The 15,783-nt window shown below is 44.5% G+C and overlaps 3 protein-coding genes across 3 annotated transcripts; 2 read left to right on the top strand and 1 right to left on the bottom strand.

Moving 5' to 3' along the window:
- Positions 1-1,254: 1,254 nt before the first annotated feature.
- LOC117835567 (zinc finger BED domain-containing protein RICESLEEPER 2-like) lies at positions 1,255-2,854 on the bottom strand. The gene has a single exon (XM_072291053.1). The coding sequence runs from the start codon at positions 2,671-2,673 to the stop codon at positions 1,402-1,404; it is 1,272 nt and encodes a 423-aa protein (XP_072147154.1). The 5' UTR covers positions 2,674-2,854; the 3' UTR covers positions 1,255-1,401.
- A 2,306-nt stretch (positions 2,855-5,160) lies between these two features.
- Positions 5,161-7,668, top strand: LOC117840576 (uncharacterized). The gene is made up of 2 exons (XM_034721094.2): positions 5,161-5,409; positions 6,853-7,668. Exons 1-2 carry the CDS (start codon positions 5,219-5,221, stop codon positions 7,469-7,471), a joined length of 810 nt encoding a protein of 269 aa, XP_034576985.1. The 5' UTR covers positions 5,161-5,218; the 3' UTR covers positions 7,472-7,668.
- A 2,440-nt stretch (positions 7,669-10,108) lies between these two features.
- LOC117839698 (glycosyltransferase-like At2g41451) lies at positions 10,109-15,642 on the top strand. Its single transcript, XM_034720093.2, has 10 exons — positions 10,109-10,613; positions 10,705-10,757; positions 11,352-11,460; positions 11,620-11,754; positions 11,851-11,895; positions 12,873-13,060; positions 13,348-13,489; positions 13,680-13,726; positions 14,862-14,949; positions 15,028-15,642. The coding sequence occupies exons 1-10, from the start codon at positions 10,170-10,172 to the stop codon at positions 15,313-15,315; spliced, it is 1,539 nt and encodes a 512-aa protein (XP_034575984.1). The 5' UTR covers positions 10,109-10,169; the 3' UTR covers positions 15,316-15,642.
- The last annotated feature ends 141 nt before the right edge of the window (positions 15,643-15,783 follow it).

Raw genomic sequence — 15,783 nt, forward strand, 5'->3', positions numbered from 1 at the left:
GTGCAACATTCAAAACAGACATATTGCAACAACAAAAAAACATCTCTTACAACATTGCAACAACGAAAGAAGAAGAGACCGAAACAAAGAAAACAACTATACGCAACATCATGAACAAGTTGATGCAACACCCGATTGCTGGCAAGTCAGACTGTTGTAAAACAGATGAAACATCAAAAGCCACTGTTGCAACATCTAAAAATAACTACCGCAACACCGCCCGTCACTACCACCGGAGACGCAACAGTGCTACCGCCGCTGCAGGGGTCCCGCCGGCGCAGGCTGTCGGGTCCCGCCGCTCGCCGGCCGTGGGCACCAGCGCCGCCGGGCCCTACCACTTGCTGGCCGAAGGCGCTGCTGACCCCACTGCTTGCTGGCTCGTGTGGTCACACCGGTGGGGATCGTAGCAGTAGTAGGAAGGGGAGAGGAGGAGGCTGTGCTTGTAGAATGAATGGTCGCGGGCTTGCGGCGTGAACTCTGGACTGAATTGGTGTGCGATAGGAATGTGGTCCGGGAGATATAAACAACCATAGAAACGGTAGCAGTAAAAAAGATGTGGACCATGTCGCGCCACGCGTCCGTTCGGAGGAAGTTGTTGGCGTCGGACGACCTGCACGTAGCATTATTGAATATAGATGTCCATTCGGGCCACCCGGCCCGGTCCAGCATGGGCCCGGCATGGCCCGTTCATTTTCATGCCGGGCCTGGCCCGTCACAGTAACCCCGTCGTGCCGTGCCGGGCCAGCCCACGGGCCTCACTAGCGGCTGCACGGGCCCGTGAGGCCTTTTTCGTGCCGAGCCAGCCCGAAGAACTCGGCCATTTTTACGTGCCGGGCCAGCCCACGGCCTGTCAAGAGGAAAAAAACTTCACCTCATAAGGGTGAAACACTGATTCACAATCTAAAATTTTCAAGTTCATCAAACATTCAAAAATCAAAATAGAAGGTTAATCAACAATCACACATTCATCACATGGACACAATCACACAATCACACAGAAAGTCAGAAATCATAATAAAGGTATTATTAGAGCTGTTAACACTTGATCTATGTGATCAAGTGTTGGCTGCCTCATTAAAAACCTTCCTAGGTAAAAACTCACCCTTGTGAGAAAACCCTAGAAAGGGAAAAAGAGTACAGCCAGCTCAAAACTAGTTCAATTCAACATTACAGTTTACAGACATTGAGACACACACAGACATAACATCTTTGAACAACTGGCCAAGCCAACACCAACAGGCAACAGTCCAAGTCCAACAGGCAACATGCTTCAGCTTCATCCTCCAGCCCTCCAACAGTTCAGCTTGCTCCTGGGGTAGGCCTAGAGGTGCACAACAGCATTAGTGTTAGCAATTGAAAGTGTTTAACAAATGAACAAAAAATGAGTTAGTAATGGACTTACTAACTAGCTTGGCCTTCATCCATGTTTAGGTAGGTGCTTTTGTAAGTTTCCTCCAGTTTATTGACCTCCTTCTCAACATCATGTTGGGCCCTTGCATCTCCCAACTCCCAATCCTTGAGGCAGGTCAACATCTCTACCGTCTCTGGCAACAACCGTCGGCGCCGCTCCTCAATCACCCTGCCAGTTAGACTAAAATAAGATTCCGAAGAAACAGTGGAAACTGGAACAGACATAACATCTTTAGCAAGTATGGACAAAATAGGATAGGATAGCTTGTGCTCATGCCACCAACTAAGTATGTTGAATTCATCGTCATAGCAAGTAATACTATCACTGTCCAAGTAGGATGACAGCTCAGAAGCAGGAGATATAGGAGGTGTAGATGAAAGAACAGGAGAACCACATGAACCAGGACCACCAAAGATCTCACCCCATGATGTTCTTTTCTTACCAGTAGCAGCTGAAGGTTGAGCGGGCCTTTGCGATCGAACTACACCAAACTTGTTTTTATACTTGTTAAACAACTTATGTAATTCAGTTCTTACCTCAGTGAAATAAGAAGAGTAATCAACACCAACTATCTGAGAAAGAAGTTGGAGAACATTATGAAAACCTCTCACCTTAGCTTTAGGATCCAAAATGAATGCAAAGGAATACAACAGAGGTATGTTCTGCCAGTACTTGAGAAACTTAAGCTTCATGGGAACAACAATATTTCTGAGCAATGGATCAGAATCTTGACCATGCAAATGGCAAGAAATCTCAATAATATGATGCAACATCAAAGGACTTGTTGGATAGTAAACACCAGATAAAGCAACAGTGGAATCATAAAACATTTCAAGGAACAGTAAAATTTTCTCAGCAATTACCCAATGGCTTTCAGTCAGAAGTGGCTGGCCATTGTGCACATAATGAGCAGAAATAAAGACAGAAAAGACAGTCTTATATGGTAGTAGATGTTTGAGCATAAGATATGTAGAATTCCATCTCACATCCATATCTAAACCAAACTTATGAGGGCGTACCCCCTTGACAATGCAGAAGTTATGGAAAGCTGCAATGCGTTGATTAGAAGAGTTCATAAAAGAGATTGCAGTCCTAAAAGCCTCAAGATAAGCCTTGATCCTCTTCAAACCAGACTTGACTATGAGATTGATAATATGACATGCACAACGTTGATGCAAAAGACCAACAAGTGCTTTATCAGAATCAAGAGGTTCAGGATCTGGACCTAGATAACCAACAAATTTGGGAATAAGTGTGGACATGGCAGAAGTATTAGCAGAAGCATTGTCAAGTGTGATAGAGAAAATTTTATCCTGTAAACCAAACTCAGAAACTACTTGTTCAATACGCTCAGCAATGTTAACACCAGAATGGGAGCAATCAATCAACCTAAGAGTAATGACTCTCTTATCTAATTCCCAATCAGCGCAAACAAAATGTGCAACAACACTAAGGTAGTCCTCCTTGGCATTCCCTGAGCAAATATCAGAAGTAAGACAAATAGAAGAAACATGAGACTTCAAAGTATCAATAAGAGAAACACGACGCTCGGCAAAGAACTTGGTAAGATCTCTAGAAGTGGTCTGTCTAGAAACTTTAGCAAAACAAGGGTTATGAGCACGCTGGATGTACTCCACAAATGCCTCTGTCTCACCAAAGCCTAGGGGTAGATCAAGTCTAGCAATCAACCGGCACAATTCTTTGCGAGCAAGATCAGGTTTGTATTCCCAATTAATAATTGAGCCATCAGAATGGAATTGTAGTTGCAACTGAACAAGAGAAGAATGGTTTTGTTTAGCCAAGCACATCTTCCGGTGCCGGAGCAAATGGCCAGTACTAGCACAAGACCGGCCAGTAAGAATGTGAGAACAATGACGACACTTGGCAGCGTACCTTACCTTCTTCCCGTTGGCGCCTTCCTGGAACAACTCCTCAAAGTCATTCCAGGCAGCAGATCGCCGCTTCCCCTTGCGGACACTGGTGCCCATTGATGTAGTTGGGGTAGAAGATGGGGTAGAAGATGGGACAGTACCTCCAGCACCGGCAGCATCCACATTGACGGGAGCAGCAGAGCTACCAACGAGTGGCACAGCTTCGGCAGCCACATCGTTCTCATCGTCACCTGGTAGAACAGAATAAGAAGAGGATCAGGAAGACAGGAACAAGAAGATGATTAGGAGAACAAGAACAAAAGGATCAAAAAGAAGTTACCTGGCAGGCCACAGGCCCTTAGGTCGTCGTTGATGGTGTAGTTCTCGTCCATCACGACAACCTCTTGTGGCAGGCGGCAGCCAGGGCGTCCCTCAGGTGTCAGGCCTCAACCGCTCCGTCACTCAACGGCGCGCGGCACCTGACGGGGCGACGGATACCTGCAAGAAAAATAGGAGAACAAGATTAGGAACAACTAGAAGATCAGCAGAACAATAAGGGGATCAGGAGGACAACAAGGAAGAAGACAGTTACCTGCGACGCCGAAGCCCAGAGCAGGAGAAGAAGACAATTACCTGCAAGAAGAGGATCAGGAAAACAGGAACACGATCAGGAGGATCTACATCAGGAGAACAAGAAGAGGATCAGGAGGATCTACATACCTGTGACGCCTCAGCGGCTCAGCCCGGAGCTGGAGAGGATGACGGGAATAAGATCAGGAGAACAAGAAGAGGATCAGGAGGATCTAGATCTAAGGATCAGGAGGATCTAGATGTAGATCCAAATCCAGGGAGGCGGGACAGGAGGAGTCAAGGAGTGGGAAATAGAGGAGTCGAGGCGAGGAGGCGGTGCCGGTGGCAAGCCGGCAAGGCACCAGGGAGGCAGGGAGCTAGAAAGGCGGTCAGGCGGAGGCGCGGACGCGGAGGAGGTGAGCCGGGAGCGGAGGAGTCGAGGCGAGGAGGCAGCGCGCCGGTCGCCGTTGGCCGTCGCCGGGACGTGAGACTGGGGGCTGCGGGTGCGGGACGCCGGGACGGGACAGGACGGGACATGAGGAGATGATGAGGCGAGGAGCCTGGAGCGCAACGGAGGAGAGAGAAGGCGAGGAGGTGGCGGGCGGAGGGAGAACGGGGTAGGGTTTGTGAAGGGGGGCGTGGCCAGCCGCGGGGGGCTTATATATGCCCCCCCTCCCGACCGTTGGTGGGCTGCTCCGGTTGCTGCTGGGCCGGCCTGCTATTCGCTTGACGGGCCGGCAACGGGTTTGGGGTGCGTTTTCATGCCGGGTCATGCCGCCCGTCGGGCTGAGGCAACAGCCCACGCCCGGAACGATTATGCGGGCCGGGCCAGCCCGAGTCCAAAGAGTTACGGACCGGGCTAGGTACAGGCTAAAAATACGGGCTTCGTGCTGGGCTCTCGGGCTGCGGGCTGCATGTACATCTTTGTTACTGAAATAACAACACACCGGCCAACCAAAAGAAGTTGCTGCACCAATCTTGAGGGGATCGTAGCCACATATATCTGGGTGAAATAAAGGAAGGAAAACACCCGATAGATGTTTAGGAATTTCGTAAAAATACCTAGTATGGTGTAAAAAACAGTTGTAATTTTTCAGTGGCACTGACAATTCCTAAGAAAGATAAGGCCCAAATCCAAACCATAGCTCCACCTTTTTCTTCTTGGACTCGTTTTATTTTCTTGGATTTGGGCTTTATCAAACCGAGGACTAATAAGAAAGTACAGTATATAAGGCCCAAACCATCTAAATATGATAAGGCCCACTTCAGATGCGGCTCGTCTAGGCCGGTTGAGCCGTTGAGGTCCTTCCTTTCTGCTCCAATTAGCTTCCCGATCCGGTCGCTCCGACCCCGGAGGCCCAGACAGATGGGGAGGCGGCACAGCGGCGGCGGCGGCGGCGGCCGCGGAGGCGGAAGAGGGCGTGGGCGAGGGCGAGATGAGGAAGGCGATCTCCATCTGCACAAGGCTGCGAGGGATGGTGATGCGGCCGCGGCGGAGTCGCTGTGCGAGTCCAACCCTCTCGCCGTCAACTCAAGGGACCGCCTCTCCCGCACCCCGTACGCACCACCATCCCTGCCAATCGGCCAATCCCCCCTTTCCCTCCCTCCTCCCCCCACCATCTGAGCAGAGAAGAGCCGAGTAGCCATGCCTTGTGTTGGATCGTTACTATTTTTATTTGGAGTAGAGTACATAATTACATATGCCCTTGGTCACTAACCCTAGCACAAGAAGCATGTGTATGCGCCTGCGGCTTCTTCTTTTAGATGATTGAGCTCCTCATTATTTTTGTTACGCATTCTGTTGTTGCAGCTGACTAGCCACGTTTCCTTTTACGAAATCGACCAGCCTATAACACTACACGAAATTCTGTTCATCCTGCATCTGGACCTCCTTTTTTTTTCCGCCACAAAGCACTGACACATCATCTTTATCCATCAAAGCTGTAGGTTGTAGCCATCAAGCAATTTTGCTGCTAATTAATGGATAACATAGGGCACCGTAGTTCATCTCTTTGCTTCTTGTTATTTCGGTAGCTGGTTATAACACAAGCTGTATGTCTACTGTTACACGTACCCAAAAGATTTCGCTAGCTTGCTCATGAGTTGAATGTCTTAAGCAATTCCAACTCAAGCTTAATCAGAATGCGTGAATAATTGCAGGCATGGATTAAATTCTCGGGTTTACAAACTGGGCCTCAATAAGACCCTAAGGCCCATACCTGGGTTCAAGTCCTAAGAGGCTACTAAGACCAACTTTGGGGGCAAACTGATTCATTGGAACTATAAATCGTTATTACTGCATCTATGAATAGTTTGGGTTGAGGGAAAACTGATTTCTCTACATCATGCTTGGTATTTGACCGCTGGAACATCTCATATTTCTCTCACTATCATATCCAGCCAATGCCTTCTGTTTATATCTGCAAGAGTGATATGGCACAGTGTAGATATAATCTTTGCTTTAGTGAAGCATATTTACATCCAGAATTGTACATGCTGACTCTGTGATTTGTCATGCTATATCATTACCAACATGTTTATTTATTTTCTCCTTTTTTCAGCTTGTATGCTGATTATTATCTTTTACCAAGGGATTCATTGTAATGGAAATTCGCATGGCCAAGTTGTGATAACATTTCCTCCTGAAACTAGCTTGCACCAAACTCTTTTACCTATTAGTTGTAGTAGTTCCTGAACTTTGTTGATAATTCAGGGTAACAATCCATTGTGTTGTCTCTTGGCTTCAAGTTTTGGCAAGGGATTGACTAGGCACAATTATGTGCAATATATGCTATTGCACTGACCCCAACATTCTGCTAGTATCAATGCGGATATTCTTCATTTTAGCTTTCTTGGCGTATCATTCTTGATGAATTGTCAGTGCAGTATAGAGGCAGGGTAGTCTCTCAGTGGGCAGGATATGTTGTTGCAGTAGTATTCTCTATCGATTTTCTCAGTTAATTTTACTATCTTCTTGACACAATTTATTTCTTTATTCAGACTCCACTTGGCTGCATGGGCTGGGCATGTTGAGGTTGTGAAATGCCTTTGCAAGCACAAAGCTGATGTAGGGGCTGCAGCAATGGATGACACCGCTGCAATTCATTTTGCCTCCCAGAAAGGCCATATAGAAGTGGTTCGCGAGCTGCTGGTGGCTGGGGCCACCGTGAAAGCGAAGAACAGGAAAGGCTTCACGGCGCTGCATTTCGCTGCGCAGAACTCCCACCTGGATCTTGTGAAGTACCTTGTGAAGAAAGGTGTCGACGTCACAGCAAAGACGAAAGGCGGCCAGACAGCCCTGCATGTCGCGGAGAATGACGATGTGCGTGCGTTCCTGAAAGAGTGCGAGCAGTCCTTGAAGAAGGGATCTGAGCTACCATTGGAGAAAAAGGGAGCTGAGCCTGAGCTACCATCAGAGAATAAGGATGATTCTGCCCAGGACGGCGGTGGCAGCAAGTCTTCAGGTGAGGGTATGCAAGATGGGGATGATGCAGGGCAGGGTGAGAAGAGGAAATGCGAGGGGGTTGCTGCCTCGAGTTCACCACAAATGAAAAAGGCCAAGGTTTCCCTTGGTCATCTTGTTAGTGAAAATGACATGGATGAGGAGGAAGAGGAGTGATATTCACTAGACAGCCTTTACCTCGAGGATGCAAGAAGTTCTTCAGACCCATGGTGCCACCTTGTATGTTTTGTTATCCTTATCATTAGTCTGTACGGCAATCTGGGGGTGTAAAGACAATTGCAAGTTTTAGTTGGGTCTCATGTATTGCATGAATGGAAGTTCTAATTGCAATCAAGTCAGCCCTGCTATTGGTACGACGAGTTGTTACGATTTGTGTACGCCCCAAAGCGTCGTGATAGCCATCAAGAGCCTTGGTACACGCGATGCACGGATCAACAAGTCGTAACAAGATCGTACCAGGCAGCCGTATGCGTAACAATGTCCACTCTGTACTCTGAAAGCTGGGCTTTTCGTGATGTTTTATTCTTCTCTCGATTTGAATCTGAGACGCATCCTGGTGCTAGTACGCACAAATTTGGTCAAACGACCGCTGATTTTTGTGTCGTTTTGTGCTGCGTTGTTGATGAGAAAAATGAAGCTTTTGACTGAGTTCTCTCTCTCTACGCCGATTGCCCAGGTCTGTCTCCGGCTGCAGCGACGCCCACCATCTCTCGCTCGGCAGCCGAGCCGGCAGGCCACACCGCACCGGTGTCCATTACCAACGGCACTCGGCAGGCCTTGAGCTTAGGAGCGGGTTAAATTTTAGGCTTTTTTATGCTAAATATAAGGACTAGATATGAGCTAATTGCTAATCTAATTGTCCATTGCCGGTTTTCGGGTTTGAATCCTATGGGCTAAACTTTAGCCTTTTTTATGCTAAATACAAGGACTAAACATGAGGTAATTACTAATTAATTGCACAGATAAAGGCTAATGGGTGGTTAGAGCCTATTAACCTTTGATTAGCTCATGTTTAGCCCATCAACATATAAGGGCCAAACTTTAGACTTCCTGTTTTAGCCAATCCAAACATCACGTAAGTCAAGTCACTAAGAGTTAACCATATACAATGCAGGCCTGCAACCAAATATAATCCATATAGCTAATCTAAGTAGTGCAACCAAATAGAGTCGTATCGCATTTTGAGCACATGTTTGGGTTAGCAAGACTAAGAATCTTAACTATATTAGATTTAGTCAAACAATTCAAATCTAGGTATCATTTGACCGACTAAATAAATACTTTTGGTTTCTTCTTACCATTAGTAGTGTTGGAGATCACAAGGCTAGAATGTCTTGTGTGCGAAATAGTATCATTGGTTAGTGAAGTTAGCTTCGTCAGAATCCCACGAGTCCAATAAAAAGAGCTAGTCCTCTAAAGTAAAGTAGGCGGATTTTGACTAAATAAAAGATTATTACTAACCAAAAATCCTTGTAGTTGGTGATATTGTTACGTTATCTCAAAATTCGCCTAGTGTTTTCTTGCTAGACTGGCACAGCTTGAGCATTATGTACCTCCGTCAAAAAAAAATTGTTCACCTCCGAACGTTTATATAACTTTAGGACCATCCAACAAAGTTCCTCCTAATACCTTCTGGCCAGTTAACAAATTGATCATTTACTCCCACCAACGATGCACGAGTTTGTCATTTACTCCCACCATCAATGCTCGAATCAGACTTGCTAAATAAGGAAGGCTAATAGATCCGACAATTACTGCAAGCGGTCATGCATAATTAATTCTACTCGGTAATCCATCCGATTAAGAAGAGTTATTAGGGGTACTTTGAGCTTTTAGCATTACTACTATCTTGTCTAAAATTTCTAAATGAATGATTTTTATGGGATCTATCCGCTCCTCTAGCCTGCGACCGTCAAGCACAAGAGTGAAGAGCTCCTCTAAGTCTTCTGACGTCTTTCACTCTTGTAGCATATGAGTTGCAATTCAGACACAGGATGTATACTGGTTCGGGTAACATGCCTTACGTCCGGTCAAGGTCAGTCGACCGATTTTATTCCTGAACCTAGGTGCTCAAAATTACATCCTCCTCATATTGCATTGATCACATTGACTCTATGACCCGAATGATCATGTTCCTGTTCTTTTTATGGGATGTTGTTGCGAAGGTATTTGGTGAGGTTGGTCTATCTTAGGTGGTTGCGGTATATTGTGATTTTAAGGCTTATAAAATTCCGATAAATCCTTATTGTGGTACTTTAAGACTCAAGCAAAAGTCTGGGCAAACCTTATCTATATAGATACGAAGTAGATGGAATATTAAGAAGATGCATCCAAGGGAAAAAATGGGAAGCAGTACTTCAATTATGGACACTTCAGAACTCAAGCAAAAGTCTGGGCAAGCGGATTTTATTAGCCAGAGATGCATGAAGATGCAAAGAGATTCGTTGCTACTTACTCGGAATGCTAAAGAATAGGATGACCAAGTTGTTCGACGTCTATTGTGATGCTTCTGGTACTAGACTTGGATGTGTTCTTATGCAAGACAACCTTCCAAATTTGACCCCTTTCTTGAGTAATTCTGTCATTGATTTTGCTATTTTGGAGAAATCTGGAATGAATCTGCGATAATATTCAGCTAAATCAAGGAAGCTCTATTTGTGACGTCTATTTGGATAGAAAAGTTATTAAATACTAAAAAATCATAAATTAAATGATACGCAAATCATGAAAAATGGGGCCATTTATTAGCAGGGCAATGAAAACGAAAGTAGCCCTCAAATTAAACGGGCCCAAAGGGGGGAACGAACGGAAACCCCACCACATCAACCGGTGCTCGGCAGATCGGCGTTTCTCGATGCCGCCGGCGCAGGCGCCCTCCGGCGGCGGCGCCGCGTGGCGCCGCCTGCTGCTGCTCCTGACGGTCCTCCCGCTCACGCTCGCCGCTCTGGCCTTCGTGCTCCAGTGGCGCGGCAGCGGCGTCGACGACCCGACCGCGCGCTGGCCCCCGCACGCCTTCCCCGGCAAGGCCGCGCCCGCCCGGCTGTCCCTCCCATCGTCAGACTGCAGGGACGTCCTCGTTGGCTCCTCCACCCCCTCCTTCCCTTACCTCCGCGGCTGGTCCTTCCCCTCCGACTCGGGCTCGCCCAAGGTGTGCGTGCAGACGAGCACCTCCGCGGGGCTTGAGCAGATCCTGCCCTGGCTCTTCTATCACAAGGTCGTTGGTGTCGCGCAGTTCCTGCTCTTCGTGGAGGGGAGGGCGGCCAAACCCAATGTCGCCGGAGTCCTCGAGTCTATTCCTGTGGGTGACAAGTTCTGAGTCGTTTCTTTCCTCCAGTCTTGTTGTTCCAGTGCTAATATGAGTGCCTTTATTTTCCTGATGATGCTGCAAGGGCGTAAAAGTGGTGTACAGAACAAAGGATCTTGAGGAGCAGCAGGCGAGGAGGTGTGTTCTTTTCTGCCACCAACCAGATAAAAATTTTCTGCATTTCACTTCTTTCTTTAAAATCAGAAAGCACATGGCTCTTGGTTCAGGCAAAATTAAATCAAAGCACATCAAACCAATGATGGATGAAGAAGAATTTTTAATGATTAGGAATGGCATAGGACATTTCCATGAACAGAACTGTATAAATTATCCTATATTTTAAAAACCACACGCATAGCTTTCCTGTAATTTATACCTATTATTTCAGAGCAAACTATGCTGAACATCACACGTCACCAAACATGTATAATTTAAATTTTAAATATGTAATTTGACTGATTCCTTAATCACTTTGAAGACACAATGAGTGTCTATCTCCATGTCTTCTTTTTCTATTAAAATGCAAAGTAAAACCTTTGTAGATTTTATTTTACCTGACAAAAATCTATGCTTGAATAGTGGTGACCCACTGTTAGGACATAAAATGTCACAATATCCTATAGTGCCCATTGTTGACCGGTCAAGGAGTGTCTAAGTTGGCATGCTTGTTGATTGAGTTTCTGTCACTCACTTCTTTCACCTTGCTGATGTATTTTGTTGTTCTGCTTGAAGTCGAATCTGGAATGAGACTTGGCTTTCAGGCTTTTTCTACAAACCTTGCAACTATGAACTCTTTGTGAAGCAATCACTCAACATGGAGATGGCTATTGTAATGGCTCGGGTATGTCTTGTCTGTTATCTCCTCTGTTACTTCTGTTATCATGCATGATTGAACTTCATGTATAGTTTTTTGCTTGTGAATGAGGCTGCTATGCAATAGTGTAGGTTTCTAGATTTTCATTAGGCATTCATACACTAACTACAATTTTCTTCGTTGAAGGATTATGGCATGGATTGGATCATTCATCTTGACACTGATGAATTACTATACCCTGGTGGAGCTTCTGAGTATTCTGTTAGGCATTTGTTAGCTGAGGTCCCTCATGATGTCGACATGGTTATTTTTCCAAACTATGTAAGTAAAACAAAGTTAAGAATAAAGTCTGCACGCCATTCATATTTCTGTCTTTACACAAAACTTCTATGCTGTAATTAACATAAATATCTGCAGGAAAGCAGTGTTGAGCGTGACAATATAAAAGATCCATTCAGTGAAGTAAGCCCCCTTTTTTGTATCCCTTTTTTTTCCTTAAGACCCAGCCAGTAGATCGTTGATTGCAAGTCAAATCCTAGAAACAAACCTTGTGCATCTAATAACATTACATCCATTGATCTTTATTTTTGCTACACCATCGAGTTTTGCATTCATTTTTTGCTCATTTAATAATCGCATGTTCAAAACAGGGAACAACTTTATTCCTCTAATTGTGCTGGGCACTTAACTGCTTTGTTTTGTGAACAGAAATTTAATTTAGTTTTTGAATGATCGCACGTTGTAGTTTCTACACACCTTTGTAAGGCATCTACGAGGAGAGGTCAACTATTGTTTTTTAAATTCTTTAATGTTTTATATACTATTTTCTTTGCCCCTTTCTTACCCATTCCTTCTCAAGGCTTAGTACCATCTGATTTTTGCCTTTGCTTGTAAACTAGTTTGGACTTGCATTCCTTGTTAGTTGGTCAGACTTGCATCTAGGAAATTATGCACACTTTGTGAAGTTCCTTTTTCAGTTGCCATCCCTAATTAAACTTAGCCTTTTTTAGTATAAAATGGACATGGAATCCCGCCAGTTCAGCAAGTTGTTAACTGTTACAAAAGATTAAGTTGGATGTGGTAATTCTGGCTTCTCAACTATGGATAAGGTTGGGTTTGTATACCCTTACCATCTGAGTTGCAGTATGTTTTTCAAATGTCTGCTGCTATGTTGCATGCTTGGTAAGGAGGGGGGGCGGGGGGGGGGGGGGGGTGTTATAATGCAGGGTCAGTTATATAGTCGTGGTGCATCTTTTTTTAGCAATGGAAACATCTCATAACTGCATCAGTATCACTGCTGCTGCAACTTATGAACCTAGAGCAACTGCTGCAGCAGATTAGCAGTATCACTGAATGAAGTTACATTTGTATTCCAGACTTGTTGCAGTTAATATGATCTTACCATGACAAATCTTTTGTGCATTGCAATATCTTACCAGGTATCTATGTTCAAGAAGAATTATGATCATCTCCCGAAAGATACTTATTTTGGCATGTATAAGGAAGCAACACGAGGAAATCCTAATTATTTTCTCACTTATGGTAATGGAAAATCTGCTGCACGAATTCAAGATCATCTCCGTCCTAATGGCGCACACAGATGGCATAACTATGCAAAGAGCCCAAAGTAAAGATCTTTCGCTAATATATATTTTTACATTATAACATGTATTCATCATTACTACCTCTGGTCACAAATACTTATGCAGTAAGCTGTAATTTGAACCATCCACTATTTGACATTGAGAACATGAAATTTTTTCTGTATATTTGTCCAAAAGTTTCAATTTGGAGACCCGTCCATGTCCAAAATGTAAATTATTTGTGACCGGAGACGGCACCTCATCTTTATATTTATTATAGATGTTTCTGAGTAGAGTTATTCTTACAATATTTTTGGCACATTACTAACAGTGAGATCAAGTTGGAGGAGGCTGCAGTTCTGCACTATACATACACTAAATTTTCAGATTTGACATCTAGACGTGATCGCTGTGGATGCAAGCCTACAAAAGAAGATGTTAAAAGATGTTTTATGCTAGACTTTGACAGAGCAGTAAGTAGAGATGCTTCTATAAGTAATTTTGAATCTCAGAAGAAATATACGTAGTGGTTGGATGATAACTTAATTCTATTTGATATCAATAAGTGCCTTTACTGTTAGGAATTATAGCCTTGTTGGTGCTTCCTATTGGCAACTCAGTTACCGTCTCTTCTACCATCTAACTTTAATGTTTGCTATGCAGGCTTTTATAATTGCATCAACTGCTAGTGAAGAGGAAATGCTTCGCTGGTAATTTTTGTAATTTTCCTTGCTTACTTGTCATATATTATGCTGTAGAGGCACTGGGGTGCTGTTCACTCAGGCAAGAGTGGCTCTTTAATGGCTGGAACATAGCAGTTAGAGTTACAAAAAATAGTTTTTTTAATTTTTTTGTTTAGATGATTTTTTTCCTTAAGAGATTTAGTCTATGTGTTGGTGACCTTAAACTTAAGAGATAGTTTCTTAAGGGAGTCAGTCAAACTGCCCTTATAAAAAGGGCCACATGGTATCATTGTTTTTCTGTAAAGCAAGGTTTAGGGTTGTAGAAGGTTAAAATAGCTTCTTCTTTTTTTCTCTCTCATCTCTGGTCTACTTCCACAGCTATGGTCCATCTCAAGCTGAGTGGTCCATGCATCATTGTGATGTGGTTGCTCATTCATGAACAATGAAATGACTTGCTTAGCTTCAGGCACATGGCAACAAGTGGATGTGTAATGATTCCCAAGTTGCAACCTATAGGGCCAAGATTAACCTCAAAGAAATCATATGTTGGGCTTTTCACTTTTCAGACTCTGGGGAAGTCTTGAAACGCCTGACCCCAGAGACACATGGCTGAAGTCAGGCTTGGATTAGCAAATTAGCACTGCTTGAGTTTAGGTATTTGAAATAGTGAAATACATAAATTATCTTTCTAAAGTCGTCTTGAGCCATCAGTCAGATTGAATGCAGCACCCTGCTGACAGCTCCTGACCTTTGTTCCTATGGGGGGGAAGGTGTGGCTTTGGACCAAGCTTGATAAGGCTTGGCTCAGCTCAAAAGGCCCAATAATATCGATGTCTTATTAGGTTTTTGAATAAATACTGTTGTTTTATATTTTTTTCCTGAGGGAATACGTGAAACATAGTTTATTGCCTTGAGGTGAACCGTACTGGGCGTACACTACGTTGGTTCAAAACTTACACCGTAGGCTGCCATGAATCTGTAATTATCAGACTACACTGGACCATTTCATGGAAAGATCTAATATCTACGAACCAGCTGCCTCTTGATGCCAGTTAAATGCATTAAATTCTCGTGCTCCTTTTCCTCTGCAGATCTATGGATGTTCAATGCTTGTTCTGGCTATTTTGCGCCCTGTAATGTATCTCTTTTATTTGTTGGCTAGGTACAACGAGCGGGTCGTGTGGAATGATAAGCAGCTGAATCTGAAGCTTATGAGGAAAGGAGTGCTAACTCGCATTTACACCCCTATGGTGCGTAATAATGCTCGTGTGAAGTCACTATCAATCCCCATGCTATGTAATGCTTAATTCATCTCTTTTCTTCGTCAGGCTATTGTTCAAGGTCTGCGGGAATCTGGTGTCTTCACTTCGGTCATTGCAGGTGGCCAAGCTGCTGTAAACGAGAAACTCTCACCGAAGAAAATGGATGCCCAGAGCCAAAATATCACTAGACCTGGAAACTTGCCAATTGATTTGATCAGATCTAGTGATTCGAAAGCATCCGCTAGAAAGATATTGCAAGCGGCTGAACTTGCCTTCAGGGATACCGTTGTATCTGCTGTCCCGCCATTGTCGCCGCCCGGCCTGGACGATGAACACAGGCATCACAGTGAATAATGTCAGACAAAAAAAATCTTTAGCTGGACGTATAAGGTCCTAAGAAATGGTACTGACATATTGCAAAAAAGGGTGCTGACAGAAGGCTTCTTTTTGGCGATCAAAGGGATATGCGGGCAACTTTGATAGAAAGATAGATGGATATATTGCTTTCTTGGGCACACACCCAATTTTCAGCGATTTTGTACATGGGGTTTACAGTTGTTAACATGGAGTCTTACGAGAGGTATCCCAGGACGGAATTCTTTTCAAAGTTTTCCGGGGACATGCTGTAACTGTACTGGATGATCCCTGCAGATTGCAGAATGAGATTGATTGATATGTCTAGTGCAGTGCTCAGCAGTGGAGTGAGACGGTATAGCGCGTGTGATCGTCCTTGACTCCTTGGTACGGTACTGGGAGTGAGAGTACATCGCGGCGCCTGCCATTCACATGGACTCTGTCACTGTGCGCATTGACTTGGTACCG

Source organism: Setaria viridis, chromosome 9 (genome assembly GCF_005286985.2).
Source record: "Setaria viridis chromosome 9, Setaria_viridis_v4.0, whole genome shotgun sequence".
Taxonomy (NCBI): Eukaryota; Viridiplantae; Streptophyta; class Magnoliopsida; order Poales; family Poaceae; genus Setaria; species Setaria viridis.